A 14,883-nucleotide genomic window follows, 5' to 3' on the forward strand; every position below is an offset into this window, starting at 1 on the left:
CCCTCCCAGGTTGCCTAGAGATACGGGACTAGGGGTGAGTCAGGGGGCTCCCGGACTCCAGACTCCGAGGGGTTAATCCGCGCGGGGCCGCGTGTGACGTGGATGGTTCCAGCACTAAGCCAGAGGCGCGGACCCCTCCCCTACCCCCGCCCCCCGCGGCGCGCGCCGCCCCCGGGGGCTCCGCGTCCCCGAGCCCAGGTCCCTCCCCCTCGGCGGGCGCGCACAGGCCGCACCGGCAACGCGAGGGTTGGGGACCCGGCCGGCCTGTGTGCCCCGAGCCGGCATGGACCCGGAGCGCTGCGCGCCTTTCGGCGTGGGGCCGGGGCCCGGCTCCTACGCTGCCACGGGGGACGAACCTCCAGGCCCCCAGGGGACCCCGACCGCCACGCCTCACCTGCACCCCGCGCCGCCCCACGGCCCACGGTTGACCCGCTTTCTGGCCTGCGGGCCCCTGGAGCCCTACCTCCCAGAGCCGGCCAAGCCGCCAGCGAAGTACCTGCAGGACCTCGGGCCTGGCCCGGCCCTCAACGGCTGCCACTTCTACGAGGGCCCCGCGGAAGGTAACGCGCGCGGCGCGGGGCGCGGGCCCTAGGGTGCAGCCCGGACCCTCTCTGTTCCTTCCCGAATTGGACCGGCCTGGGCCTTTCTCCCCGCAAACCGGTTTCCTGGGCCGGCGCTGGCCCAAGTCCGGCAAAGGCCAGCGCGTTGTGGGAGGCAGAGCCACCCCTTCCCCTGGCGGCGGCAGGAATGGGAGGCGGGAGGTCGAGAGCGCATGGGGCAGCGACGGCCCGGGGGCCCAGTCGGGCCTGAAAGCGGCTGGAGCTGGGAAGGAGAGATCGTTTTCGGTCGGAGATGGGCTGGAGCTGCCACCGACCGAACCAGAAGCATCGGACCCGGCCGGGGTGCTGCGTTAAGTCCTTAGCCCTGATGGGGGAAGAGAAGCCTGGCTTTTGTGTCTGGCGCCCATTGAGGGCCCTGAGGCTGGGCCCCGACCTAGAGTGGCCAAGCCGTGCTCAGCCGGGGGCTGCGGCCTGGCATCCGCAGGTTTCTCATCCCCTGATCCAGTCTCCGTGGGAAGGGTGTTAGTTTTAGGTACTCGACGGAGTGGCGGCGTCAGAGCCGCAGTGCCAGCGCCATTCTCAATTCGAAATAATTGTGTTTTTATTTCTCAGACTAACCTGGCCTTTCCGTCATTATGCATGGTGGTGGCCGCCCTTCTCGCAGTCTTGGCTTCCCCGCACCGGATCGCCAGCAATGGGCCTTCGAGAGCAGCCCGGGGCGGACCTAGACCCTGGGCGCCTCAGGCTCCTGGGCTGGGGCTCTGCGCACGAAGGCCAGTCAGGTCGCGCCATCCCGACAATGCGCTTGAGTGACTTGCCCTGGCAAGCCAGTTCTCATCCCGCTGTCGCCCCACACACCCTCTGACCTGTGAGAATCTCGGCGCCCGCGACCCCGTTCCATCTCCCCTGCCACATCCCGCAACCTAGGCCCAGAGATGGGTCATCCGAGAACAGCTCCAACCCCTCCTTCGCCCCGCTGGCGCCTCTCTGGTCTCCGTGAGTGGCCCGGTAGCTCCGGCCTTCGCTCAGCCAGGACGGAGGGAATGTGTAGAGGAGGGCGGGGAGGTGTGTGGGGGTCAGCGGAGGAAATGAGCGAGTCCACAGAGCTTCGTGCCTATGCCCTTTGAAAGAGGCTCTCCTGATAAAAACCACAGTTGGGACTTAATGAGAAGCAGTTGGCCTGGCTCCTCTGATCCCAGCCAGACGGCGGCGGCCTCGCAGTGCCGTGAGCACCACCAGGGACAGGTACCCGGGCTGGCTCAGCGCGCTGCTTGGGGAAGGATACTTCCGTCGACCTGTAACCCGGCTGGGCGCCGGGTTCCGCACCCACCGTCCGAGCTCCAGGGCCTGCCCGGAGCGGGGCGAACTGCGTAGAGCGCCAGGCCGGAACACACGGCCGGGAGGAACTCACCGACCTCGGCTCCGGCCGCGAGGGTGTTGTAGACAACGAAATGCTGGGAAAGAAAACAAAAAAGGGTGAATAACAACCAAAAAAGGCCGTAAGGAAATCAAACAAAACAACCGAGGAGGGCGGCGAAAACGAGCGGTAAACGGCCGCCGGAGAGCTGGGCAGACAAAGTCATAAATGACGAACGAAAAAAACAAAGCAAAAGGCAGATCGAACGAAGCGGGTATATGGAGAAGGAGGGAAAGGACGAAGAGCGAGGGAGCAGACAAAACGAAAGAAAAAAGAGAACATCCTAAAAGAGCAGAAAAATGGCAAAATGAGAGCAAGTGTGAGAAGAAAACTAAGGATTCAAGTTGAGCCGGGGACAGATCGAACGAAAAGGCGGCGCGGCCTCTGCGCGCGGAGCCTGGGATAGAGTCCCGGCCACCTCTAGCCTGCCGGGTGTCCGGGCCCAAGCTCGGCGCGCGGGCCACTCGCGGCCCCGCGACGAAACCGGCCTGAGCACGGCGCGTGGGCGGCCGAGCGGACTGTTAAGGAGAGACGGCCCCGGGACTCGGGCAGAACTCTGGGGAAGTGACTGGCGAAAGGGGAATCAGCCTTATCTCCCGGCTTTTTAGTAACAGGTTCGGAACGGTTCCAGTTCAGACCAGTGAGCACGCAGCTGCGCCCTGCCTGCGGCGCGATCTGTGCCTATGCGGGGCAGTTGCGCACGCCAAATTCTGGCGCACCGCGCTCCTCTCCCGCTGGCCGCCTGCGCCGCCTCAGGCCGCCCTCTACGGAGACGACCAGTCTCGCTCTGGGCCCGGAGCGCGACCTAGCAGTGCCAGCCGCCCTGGAGCCGTCCACGCGTGGCTGCTCTGAGGACCAGACAAGTGCCTCACCGCCCCTTCCAAACTCAGGGGGCCGTTCAGAGCTTGTCCCTGAGCTTGGCTTTCCGTCCTCCGAATGCACCCTCCGGGTCGTGACTCCCGCTTGAGTTCTGCCCCCGCCACCGCCAAGGCCCCGAGCCTGATGGCCGAAAGGGCTGTGATCAGCGGGCGGACCGCGCACCTCCGAGGAGAGCTGTAAAAAGTCGGTCCCCGACTGAGACCTCTAGACCAAGTCTGGGGACCGCTAGGGAGAGCGCCACAGCCCCACTGAGGGCCCATCGCATGGTGCTTATATGTTCACTGAGGCGGCGAGCCTTCGGTCCCTCTGGCTGCCGAACCCAGGCCACAGCGCGCTTTGCTCGGCGACTCCGGGTGGTGAGAACGAACGGCGCTCGCGCTGAGTAAGGCTCAGCGAAAGCTGAAGACCTAGCGGTTGGTTCTGTGGCCTCAGTAGGCGCCTGCCATGTAGGCAGCCCCAAGCTGTGTTCCCTGGGTCCCACCACCGATGCAGTTCCAAGGCTGCACAGTGGAAGGGGGCCGAGCGGCTGCTGGGGAGGGTCGACTGCCCTTGGTAGCCTGGACTCTGGAGGCGGGAGGAGGGAAGGATACAGTGAGAGTGGGGTCGGGGATGGGCTCTGGTACCGCCTCAGAGATCCCTGTCCTCTCCCCACTGAACATACCTGCTGGGTTGTGTGATCGTGGGGTCCTGCTGTTGTTCAGGCCAGGAGTCCCAGACTCACAATTCCAACATGGGTACTCCTCCTTAATCACCCAGTGTGTGGACCAAGTGTCAGCGACTCTTACATACAGCCTGACAGCCCAGTGGCTTGTGGTCAAGAAGGCAAGCCCCAAGGCCCCTAGTTCTGGTCACTGCCTCTGAGCAAGTGACCCTGAGGGGCCAGGAGGCAGATATGCAAGCCATGGTGCCTGGGCTTTGGGGGCTTTCTCTCAGTCATGTCAGTGTGCCCCATGTCTAGTCCTGACCCCCCACTGCCCTGAGTCACTCACCTCACTACTGTCCAACTGAAATCCAGGGCCTCCCTGTGAACCCAAGACACACAACTCCCCTCTCAGGCCACACAATTTGAGGGTCTGCTAAGTGCCAGGTGCCCTTTTCCAGGCACCCTGGTTTCCCAATTTTCAATGATTTAGTTCAACGTCCTTGGACCCCCTTTCTTAACCTCCCAAATGGAACTACCCCAAGAACCAAAACGTGTTTGCCAGGAATGAGAGTCAGGGCTGAGTATGGTCTCCTCTGTGCTCCACTTGAGTTGTGAAGGAAACCTGGTGCCTGGGCTGTTACTGTGGGCTACCTGGGCAGGCTGGGCACAGCCCCCAAGGCCAGGGCCCACCAGATCCCCCAGGCCTCCAGGACATACAACGTGGTGGTGAGCTCATACCCTGGGGGTGCTAGGAGGCCACTGACCACCTTCCAGTGGGTGATGGGAGGAGAGCCCAGCTTGTCTCCCACAGAGCAGAGAGGGACTCATCAGACCCAGATGCCGAGAAGCCCACCTCCCTGGTCCCAGGCTTCCTCTGGCTATAGCTGTGATCCTGCTGCCACATCCTGGGGTAGAAACTGCCTGCCTCTCTGTGCCAACTTACTGAACCTCCTGGGGGCTGGGCCCTTGCTAGGGATGGGACTGAGGCCAGGGAAGGGGCTGAGTGAGTCAGTGGGGCGTCTTTGTGTCGCCCGTCATCCCAGCGGACTGCTGAGGAGGGATTTCATGGGGACGCTGCTGGGGGTCCTCGCCAGAGGCAGAGGGTGGGTTGATCAGGCCCCAGTTGTTGTGGGTCTCCGCCAAGCTTCCTAAGGGTTAGCATGTCAGAGTGGGGCTGCAGGGAACGAACGATTCCCAGTCTGCACCCGGGTCACCCCTGCTTGTTAACCACAGGCTATGGGGGCAGCGGGAGCTCTTGAGGAGAGAGGGGCAAGACGATGAGAGTGATGAGGAAAAGGAGGTCTGTGTTGTAACACTGGTCCCCCAACTCTTTCTCCTCCCATCACTTACCTCCTGCCTTTCTCATGCTTGAATCCCTGCAGAGGCATCACAGTTTTAGGAGTGGTGGAGAGGCTATCTTTCTGGGAAGCTTCTTTGCCCTGTCTTGCCCCTTACACCTCAGGGCTAGGGGATTTGACATTGACCTGAGACTTGGGGTTCAGAGCAAGAGGCACAGTCAGACCATCCAAAGGTGGTGTGAGCTTCCCCATCCCTCTGCCTGCCTGATCCTGAGAGCAGAGGTGTGGGCATGAGGGCATGGGAACCCAGGCCTGCAGAGTCAGGGACACGGAAGCAGTCCCTGACAGGGGCAGGAGATGCCAACCACCCCATTCTCAATCCCTCCTCCCACCCCCATCCTCAGCCCCGCCAGGGTGGCAGTCCCTGCTATGGCGCCAATCCTGGCACCTCCACACCCTGTGGGAGGCACCACCACAGAGCACTTCCCTGAAATGAACCCCGCCTCTGGCCCCGCAGATCCACCCAGACCACAGAGCACATGGTTCCCCAGGGCCCCCTTCCCAGCTGGATGCTCAGCAGGCAGGCCTCAGAATGCCAGGCTCCCATAGAGGGTGGCTGCCTGCAGCAAGGGAAGGGAAAGGAAGGGGGAGGCGGGGACTAAGGCGTCAACGTTCTTCCCCTCCCTCCATTCCACCCACAAAACCCCCTTGGTACAGTTTCCATCCTCTTCTTTGTGTTTTCCATTGCAGCTGAAGAGAAGGCCTCCAAAGCCTCCAGCTTCCCCCAGCTGCCCCTGGACTGCCAAGGAGGCTCCAGGGACAGGCCCTCTAACTTGCAAGGCTCCTCGGGTCCCTGCCTGGCCAGCCTGCGTGTCCCTCTGTCCCCTGGACTCCCCGGGTCCATGGAGTTGGCCAAGAACAAGAGCAAGAAGCGCCGTAACCGCACCACCTTCAGCACCTTCCAGCTGGAGGAGCTGGAAAAGGTCTTCCAGAAAACCCACTACCCTGATGTGTATGCCCGGGAGCAGCTGGCTGTGCGCACGGACCTGACGGAGGCCCGGGTACAGGTGAGGGCACCATGGGCAGGGGGCTTTCTGGTTGCATGGACCACCCAGACTGTGGGCCAGACCTTGGAAGGGCTGGGAGGGGTGGGCACTAGTGCCTCACAGAGTGGCCTTCTCCAACCTGCCCCTCCTGGGCTTACCCTTCAGGCCCAGTTCTGCTGCAGCCACAGGCTCCTTCAGCCCAAGTTGAGGTTTATGCAGGGCGAGGAGGGAAATGTATTGGAGTAATGGCCCCTTGGAATCAAAAGACCTGTGTGAGAATTCCAGCTCCGCCACTTACTAGCTGAGCAGGTGACTGAGTATGTCATTGAATCTCTCAGCTTCAGTTTTCTAATTTAGGAAAAGGAAACGATAGTACCACCTACTTAGAGGCAGCATTTTGGAAGCTGTGAAATGCTGACTGAACACATATCAAGGCTGCACCCGAGGGAGGTAGCTGCCCAGAATGGGAGGGGCCCCACTAGAGGGTCTCAGGATCAGTGGCCCTCAAATTCATCCTGAGCTGGTAACCTTCTGCCAGCCTGTGGCTGGGACTCTAGGGGAGCTCCTCCCTCCCCACCCCAACAACTCTCCTCAACAGAAACCAGGCCCCAGGGCTTCCTGGATGGGGCCTCCTCCAACTTCAGATTGGGTGGAGCCCAGCCTAAGGGGTTGGGTGGAGTGGGGTTGCTGGGTACAGGGAAAAGAAGGGAAGGGAACTTCATGTCCAAGGTACAGAGCGTGAAGGTGGCTAGCAGGGGGTGGGAATGGGGAAAACAACTTGAGTATAAGTCTGGCCCAAGAGGGGGATAGCCACTGCCTTGCTTTGATCCATGGCAAGGCCCGTGATGCCAAGCAGGGGCATTGGTTAAGGGCTGGGGTTAGGCTTCTAGGGGAGGTGAGGCAGTGACCTTTGAGAGGATTCTGCCTCTCCCACCACCCAGGGGACTTCCTAGGGGCAAAGTTCCTGCTTATCACATCCTGCATGGGGCCTTTCCAGACACTCTTTTTGAAGGTGCTGTGGGGCAGGAAACCCTGGCATGGTGGTTAAGAACTACAGATGCTAACCAAGAGCTCGGCAATTTGAATCCCCTAGGGGCTCCTTGGAAACCCTATGGGGCAGTTCTACTCTGTCCTGTAGGGTCACTATGAGTTGAAATCGACTCAATGGCAACAGGTTTTTGTTGGGTTTGCTGGGGCAGGGCTCTGCTGGGCTATGGGGGACTGGCAGGCCCAGTCTATGAAGAGGATAGCTGCCTTCTAGCAGGACCGGCCCTACAGCGAGATCCAACATAGGACCAGAGGGGCTTGGGCTATTTCCCCTTCTCTGTTGGGTCCTCCTGTTGACTTGGTCCCTCCAAGTGGCCCCCAAAACAAACTTCCAGGACTGTCCCCCAGGATCTCCAGGCCCAGGGTTCATCTGGGTGAGAGGCCCAACAATTAAGACAACCCCAGATTATACAAACCGTGGAAGTCCAGAACATTGAGTTTCTGAGACACTTCAGCAGACCTCTGGGGTGGGGTCTGAATAGCTCTCCCCCGTGGGACTGCTTTGAGGATGTGGAAAGCATATTTCCCCACTTCTCTCCCAGGCCTTTTCAGCCCTGGAGGGGTCGGGGGACGAAGGGATAGCCATGAGGCCCCAGACATTGCCCACAATCTTCCCCCATGATTGAGACCCTAGAGTATGAACCAAATAAGACCACACACCAGACAGTGTAGTGGGCAGGCCCAGAGCCCAGGCAAAGGTCTGCAGTGGGGACTCTAGGGAAAATGGGTGGTGACAGGGAAGTTATCGGATTCCTTGACTCCAGACTCCTAGTACCTGCAGGAGAGGGAGAGTGAAGAAAGGAAATCTAGGCAGCTGGGGTGGCCTTTCCCTGACCTTGCCCGAGGCCTGCTCTGGGATCTCTGTGACCTGGAAGTATACACAGCTTCTTACCTCTCAAGAACTGCCACCCAGGTACAGGGCCTTACCTGCCTGCATCTAAGTAGGAGTAACCCTGCTCAGGTATATGGGGGTGGGGGCAGTGGGAGAAGGGGGCTGAGTAGCCCAGGCAGGAAAATACTAAGCAAAGGCTGGGAGGAATGAGATAGCAGAGTGTTCTGAAGGAGTGCTGGGGTGGGGGCTTGGGAGGTACCTGGGAAGAACCGATGTTGTTGCCTGGCAGGAGATGAGGATATAGAGAGGGGCAGGGGCCAGTACCAAGGGGTCTTGTTAAGGAGACGGGCTCTGGGTTGAGGTCCCCAGGGAGCCAGTGAGGGTTTAAACAGGATGGCGACCAGACAGAAATGTGGTTCAGGTTCTTCTGGTGCCATGACGTAGGCGGGCTGGAAAAGGAGACAAGGCAAGGGGACTAGATAGTCCAACACACGTGCACAGATACACAAGTCCACCCCCGAGGCCCAGGGGACACCCCAAACACACATACCAGACCCAGCCAGGCTAGAGAACCAGAGAGCATGACTCAGCCTGGGTAGTTGTAACTAGGGACCCGTGGGGCCAGTAAACCGCTCTGAGCTTGGGCCTCTCCCAGGCCCCGTCCCAGGCCCCAAGGCACAGAGTGCTATGTGAATTTACAAGCCCCTGCAGCTCAAGATCCCCCAGCCCGCCCAGCTCCCCACCCTGTAGGACAACACAACCAAATGTTGACTGTGTCCTGAGGTCTTGCTGGCTGTCGGGCTCCACTCCTCTGGCTGCTTCACCGCCTCTTCAGCCCCTCACCCCTGCTCCCAGGTCTGGTTCCAGAACCGCAGAGCCAAGTGGAGGAAGCGCGAGCGTTACGGGAAGATCCAGGAGGGGAGGAACCCCTTCACGGCTGCCTATGACATCTCTGTGCTGCCCCGCACCAACAGCCACCCCCAGGTGAGACCCCATCCTGCCCCAAGTCAGGGCCTGGCCATGTCCCAGGGACAGCCAGCAAGAGTATGGGCTCTGGCACCCGGGAGACCTGGAGCGGTGATAGGGCTGTGTGTGACCTTGGGCAACTTAACTTCTTCCTCTGCAAAACGAGGCCATCACTTGTCTTGTGAGTGATCCCTGCAAAGCACCTGGTGTAGCACCTGGCACACCGGAACCACTGAAGATCTTGTTTTGAGAAGCAGTGATAGGAGCCTCCTCAGTTTGGGGGACTAGGAGGGAAGAGATTCAGATCTGGGCCAAGTGGAGATTTCTTGGGAAGTTTCTGGGGCCCTAAGGGCACAGAGGAGCCCTGGTGACTTAGTGGTTAAGAGCTCGGCTGCTAACCAAAAGGCTGGTAGTTCAAATCCACCAATTCTTCTCTGGAAACCCTATGGGGCAGTTCCACTCTGTCCTATAGGGTCACTATGAGTCAAAACAGACTTAATAGCAACAATGAGGGGGCACAGAAAGAGCCTCTAGGTAAGTGAGGCAGCTCCTGGTTCATGGACCTTCTTTATCCCTCTCTTTTCAGCTGCAGAACTCCCTGTGGGCCAGCCCAGGGTCAGGGAGCCCTGGGGGCCCCTGCCTGGTGTCCCCAGAGGGCATCCCCTCCCCGTCCATGTCCCCTTACTCCCACTCCCATGGGAACGTGGCTGGCTTCATGGGGGTGCCAGCCTCCCCTGGAGCCCACCCTGGCATCTACTCTATCCACGGCTTTTCCCCCACCCTGGGGGGCCACAGCTTTGAGCCCTCCCCGGACGGCAACTACAAGTCTCCAGGCCTCGTCTCGCTCAGGGTGAAGCCCAAGGAGCCGCCCAGCTTGCTGAACTGGACCACGTGATCAGCCATGTGATATGCAGACTGAGCTGCTCACCCCCTTTTCTGTTCCCAGCTGCTCCACTCTGCCCCTGCCTGGACCCCAGAGAGGATACACCTCTGCCTCCAAGCCCACTTGGCTCCTGGAGGCCTGGGCAGAGCAGCTGGGATCCTCAGCTCCAGGATTCTTTCTCTTAGAATAAGGTGGGACTGCCCAGGGCAAAGCCAGCTTCAAAGCAGGTGCCCAGGCCTCTTCTTACCACAAACTGGGTTCCCTCGCCCAAAAAGGCCCGGAGGGAAGAAGACACTACCCTGCTTCCTCCAGACTTTGTCCAAGTCTGTATCTGTCCGACTGAAGTGGCTTAATTGGCTCCTCATTCAGGGAACCCCTTCAGAAATGAGGAGGGGGCTGCAGATTGAACTGGGGGGAACTCCTTGAGAAGTCCAGAAAACCAAAAGAAGAATCTTGTTTGACCACCTAAGGCCAGCCTTGCCTCCCCTTCCCATCACCAGGGGCGTGCACCCAGTGTCCTGGTGCTGACAAAGGCCTGGAAGCTGAGAGGTCAGTGTAAACGAGGCCCCCGTCTCCCCAACTCCAGCCATACCTGACTCCTGCTCCGCGTCCCCTTCCCCTTCCAAAGGGGCAGAAATTCCGCCAGCAACCACTGAATTGTGGATTCTTTTCCATGGGATCAAGCCAGAGCTGTACCATGAAACCACAGGATGCCTTGGTCTCTGGATGTTGGTGAGAGTAAAACAGATTTCCACAGATTCGGAGCCCCTGAGATCCCAACCCAGACTTTTGTAAAGATACTTTTGTAAAAAACATGCTGCCTAGCGTAACAATAAAGGTGGTGGAATTTTTTTTATCCCAGGTGACTGTGTATCATCAGCAGGTCTCAGCCCTTGGCTGCTTTTCTGCTGATCTGTGCCCAGGCGGGGCCAGGCCCTCCTGATGGGCCATCAGGCACCCTGAGGCGAGGGGAAGGTGGGCCTGTGGCAGAGCCTTCAGGGCTGAAGCCTGCCATGCCTGGCCTGTCACCTGGCCAGGCTCTGTGGCTTTGGCTGGTATGGGAGGCAGGGAAGAGGGCAGAGCCCTAGGGCTGGGCACATTTGACAGGGAAACTGGGAGGAGGGGGCCAGCGACAAAGCGGAGATAAGCTTGTGTCCGAGCTGACACCAAAGGGGAAGTGCAATGGAGGACCAGGTTGCCCACTGAGGGCTCTGAGCTCCCTGTGGGCTGGGACCCCCCAGAGCAGTGAGGGTGAGGCAGCTCCCTTCTCCCAGACGCCCTACCAGCATTGTCTGGGTTGGGGGCAGAGACGAAAGCCAGGACTCTTTCTTGTGGTTTCAGAGCACTGCCTGTTCTATCCTTCATCCTGGCTTTCTGCCTTATCTCCTCAGCCTACAAGGCAGGGAAAAAGCAGGCCAGGCCCTCCCACCCTCCCAGTAAACACAGCCACATTGCTCAGAAGAGCTCAGCCTCAGCTAGCAGCCAGCACCCCTCACCCCACGCCTCATCTTTCAGGCCCAGAGAAACACCAGCACACAAAGATGTATCAGTGCCATGCCATTCCCAAGGAGGGAGCAGGTCCCCATCAGATCGGATTTCCGGGCCAAGACCGTCACTGCCCAAGCATTCAGGCCTGGATTCTTCCCTCTGGTACCCTAGCTCATTCCCCAGAGGAAACCTGTGGCTTCCCTTCCCTTCCCTCTGTCTGAGGGCCTGGCTTCCTGCCATTTCTCGTCTCTGCACTGATGTTGGCTCTGAGGTGCAGGTGTGAGCCCTGTGTCCAGCAGGAGGAGGCGACCCAAGAGGAAAGGAAGAGAGAGTCAGGGTAGTAGGGGAGGCATCCCCAACTCCCTCTGCTGAACAGACATCCTCACTCAGCTCATCAGGGATGGAACCAGGGCTGAGACCACTGCACTGGAAGTTTCTTCACCCAGTAAGTGGTCAGCACAGTTTTGGACCTTCTGCCTCACAGGAGTCAGAGAGATTAGTTTGTTCTACAAATATTTACTGAGTGTCTGCTCTGTGCCAGGCATTGTGCTGGGTGCTGGAGACAGAGCAATGGCCAAGAAAACAGCCTAGAAAGATGGAGGGAAGTGAACGATCTGCAAAAGCCTAAGCAGAGGAAGCAGAAGTGGGGAAGACGCAGACAAGAAAAGTGGAGCCAGAGATCAGTGCAGCAAGAGGCAGAGGTGGCAAAGGACAGGAGAGGGCCCTGGTGGGGGAGGGACCGGGTGGGGGAGGGCACAGGGAGGCCAGAGAGCAGCTATTGGCTCCGATCCAGGGGCATCTGCCCACAGCTCATTTTTTTTTTGTCCAGTGACAGCTAAATGAAGAGAAAGCTAACTTTACAACGGCCCACTTCACACGTAATGAATATGAATGGGCATCCCGGAGCCTGCTCCATGGGATTATCTGTGAGCTGACGGGTCCTCCCTCCGTCTGGGCCATCCCAGCCGCCTGTCCCCTGGCTGGGGTGCAGGCAGCCCTTCCACCTGCTTCCTATTAGCTGTGCTCCCCTCCTCCCCCACACTCTGGGCATCCCACCCCTGAGACACAGCCCCTGGGGTCTCCTCCCCCAGCCTCACCCAGGCCTCAGCCCCATGGTTTCCCCAAGGAAGCCTGGGGCTCTAGCCACCTTTCCGGAAAAGGCAAAAGGAAGCAGCCCCACCTGGAATCCCAGCCTTAAGTGAGTTGCCAGGCTCCATCTCCCTTTGTTGAGGCCCCAGTAGGGCCCACCCAGAGAAGACTCCAGAGCACTCAATCTGGGTCCTGGCAGGGGGATCACAGACAGCAGGTGGGGTGGAGGGCCTTCCTCAGTTCGGCAGTGGGAAATGCTTCTCCTTAGAAGCATTCGGTCTTCCTTCCCCAACTCCCCCAACCTGAATCACAGCCCCAACGTGCAGACCCTCTGCAGCCTCAGACAGGAACAGGGCCCAGCACTGCCAGGAACTGGGCAGCCCAGAACACCGCCTTTTGGCAGCAGCAGGGGGAGTACACACCTCACATACTCCCCCCCGTCCCCCGCAAGCCACCTCCTCACCATTCCTCTCTGGAGGGCAAGGAACACAAAGGAGCCCACTCAACAAGAGTGAGCTGTCCCCAGCCCTCACCTCCAAAGGATCCTCCTACAGGAAGGCACAGGCTACACCAACTGTTTCCTTGTCTACATTTTTGCTTTTTCTTGCTTTTATGGCCATCTCTCCATTGACTGAGAGCTGGTTGAGAAAAGGGAGGGACTGTGTCCTATTCATCTGGACACCTGGGCACCTGGCACAGGGCCTTCAGGGCACGACGGCAGGTTGCTAGATGAGTGGCCGGCTCTTCTGAGAAGCCTCTGTATTCAGAGCAGTGAGCTAAGCGTGGGGGATAAAAGGGAGCCTAGTTTTTTAAGACATGGTTCTGATCTGGGTGGGCGGGAGCGGGTGTCTCTGTTTTCTAGGGGACACAGGAAATGGATGCAAATTCATAGCTGGTCAGGGTTGGGAGGGCCAGTAGTAGTAATAACAGCTGGCATTTATGGTCACCTCTTGTCGGCCAGGTCTGTAGGTCCATTATCCATTATCTTATTCAGCCCTCACAGTTACCTTGCTATCATTCAACTGATTTTTACAGATGAGTCAACTGAAGCTTAGAGTTTGATTAGCCCAAGTCCCTCGGTGAGTAAACGTCACAGCCCGGGTTAGAAGTCAGGTCTGTCTCACTCCCAAAGGTGCAGCCCTGTTGTTTTATAGCCAGCAGCCTGAAGGCTGACTGTGCCGAGCGCCACATGAGGGGTAACAGCTACTGCTTCTCTGAGCTGCCAGCTCATTAGAGGACAGACAGGAAGCCAGTCTTCTGGGAGATAAGGTTAACAGGTCTAACGGGGAAGCCACTCTGGGACCCAAGAGAGAAAGAAATCCAGGCTCAGGCTGAAAAAGAAAAAAAGGGAGCAACGACTGCCCTCAAGTTAGGGGACACATTCAGGGAACATCAGAGGCTAGGCCAAGGCCAAGCTTGGGTGAACAAGTTAGGGCTTAAGCAACTGACATTTGCCAAGAATCTTCTGTACCAGGGACCACACTTGAGCAAACAGTAAGCACTGAACAAGGGGAATAAATGGGCAAACAAATGTACTGGTGTAAGTGCTGGGAGACAACAGTGATTGACAGGCAAAGTGTGGAGTGGAAAGAACCACACTTTGCTAACAGAGACCTCGGTTTGAATCCTGGCTTCCCCTATCATTACTGTGTGACCTTGGGCAACTTCTTTATCCTTTCTGTGCCACAGTTTTCTCATCTGCAAAATGGGGAGAGTAATGGTACCAACCTTTCAGGGTTATTATAAGGAAAAAGACATTACACATAAAGTCCCCAGAACAGTGGCTAGCACATAGTAAGTGATCAGTATTTACTGTGTAGAAAATAATCTTTCAAGAAGCATCAGTATTGTGCCTGGTACCTACTTGGCACTCATTAAGTGGTAACTCTGATTAACTATGGTTAAAAAGGGACGGATCCCATCCTCAGGGTCATTCATCCATCCTAGAACCTGAGACTGATTAGTGATAATCAACATTTACAAACGGTCTTCATGTACCTGCCTGTGACCCAAAGATGTAAAGCCACAGAGACTGGGTGGCCATTTGCTCTGTACGAAGACCTGGTCCAAACAGCTAATAGCCAATCTGCCACCAACAAACCCTGTGGCTGTGTTCAGGACCTTCTCTCCCCAGGCCAGCTCCTGGGCCTAATGAAGGGTTCACATGACCAGGCTTTAAGGTCCTTGCAGCTTCGATATGCTGCGCTCTTCTTTACAGGTCAGAAGAGAGGGAAGGAGGGCACAACCTCAGGCCAGGCAGGTTCAGAGACTCAAGCTGCATGGTGGAGTAAGAATGTGAAAACTCATCTTACCCAAAGTGAGATCTCAAGGTCACATCCTTCCTACCAGTCCTGGCAAGACACAGCAGAAGCCCGTTATGCACACGAATTGTGTTAAAGTCCCTTGTTCTATAAAGGCCCAATCGGTCATGGGGACTTCACATCTCACAGGGCAGTGACCATAAGTGGTATACTGCTGGCTTCCACCTTGCTACTCCTAACCATGCTGGAACATCAAGGCCTGTCCTGGAAGCCCAACTGGGGGTTGAACTGAGGCTCAGCAGGACCCAGGCCAGGCTGGCACTGAGTGGAATGACCGACAAAGAGGAGATTCTCCCCAGGAATACGTTTCCTTTATAAATCTAGACCTCTTGGAGATGTAGAGATCCCATATGTGTGGCTGACAAGTAAGAGAAGGGACCTTCAAGCAATCAGAATGGTAGAATTCTCTGAGGC

The 14,883-nt window shown here is 58.1% G+C and overlaps 1 protein-coding gene across 1 annotated transcript; it reads left to right on the forward strand.

Moving 5' to 3' along the window:
* The first annotated feature begins 283 nt into the window (after positions 1-283).
* On the forward strand, positions 284-10,434 carry ALX3 (ALX homeobox 3). The gene is made up of 4 exons (XM_064282429.1): positions 284-560; positions 5,548-5,864; positions 8,578-8,706; positions 9,275-10,434. Exons 1-4 carry the CDS (start codon positions 284-286, stop codon positions 9,581-9,583), a joined length of 1,032 nt encoding a protein of 343 aa, XP_064138499.1. The 3' UTR covers positions 9,584-10,434.
* The last annotated feature ends 4,449 nt before the right edge of the window (positions 10,435-14,883 follow it).

This window comes from Loxodonta africana, chromosome 3, assembly GCF_030014295.1.
Source record: "Loxodonta africana isolate mLoxAfr1 chromosome 3, mLoxAfr1.hap2, whole genome shotgun sequence".
Classification (NCBI taxonomy): domain Eukaryota; kingdom Metazoa; phylum Chordata; class Mammalia; order Proboscidea; family Elephantidae; genus Loxodonta; species Loxodonta africana.

What these genes read in the sequence shown, in the direction of transcription:
- ALX3 (XM_064282429.1), top strand. Translation starts at nt 284, where the DNA reads ATGGACCCGGAGCGCTGCGCGCCTTTCGGCGTGGGGCCGGGGCCCGGC. An exon ending in TGACGGAGGCCCGGGTACAG is followed by an intron (nt 5,865 to 8,577) that starts GTGAGGGCACCA and finishes CCCTGCTCCCAG; the next exon opens with GTCTGGTTCCAGAACCGCAG. An exon ending in GCACCAACAGCCACCCCCAG is followed by an intron (nt 8,707 to 9,274) that starts GTGAGACCCCAT and finishes CTCTCTTTTCAG; the next exon opens with CTGCAGAACTCCCTGTGGGC.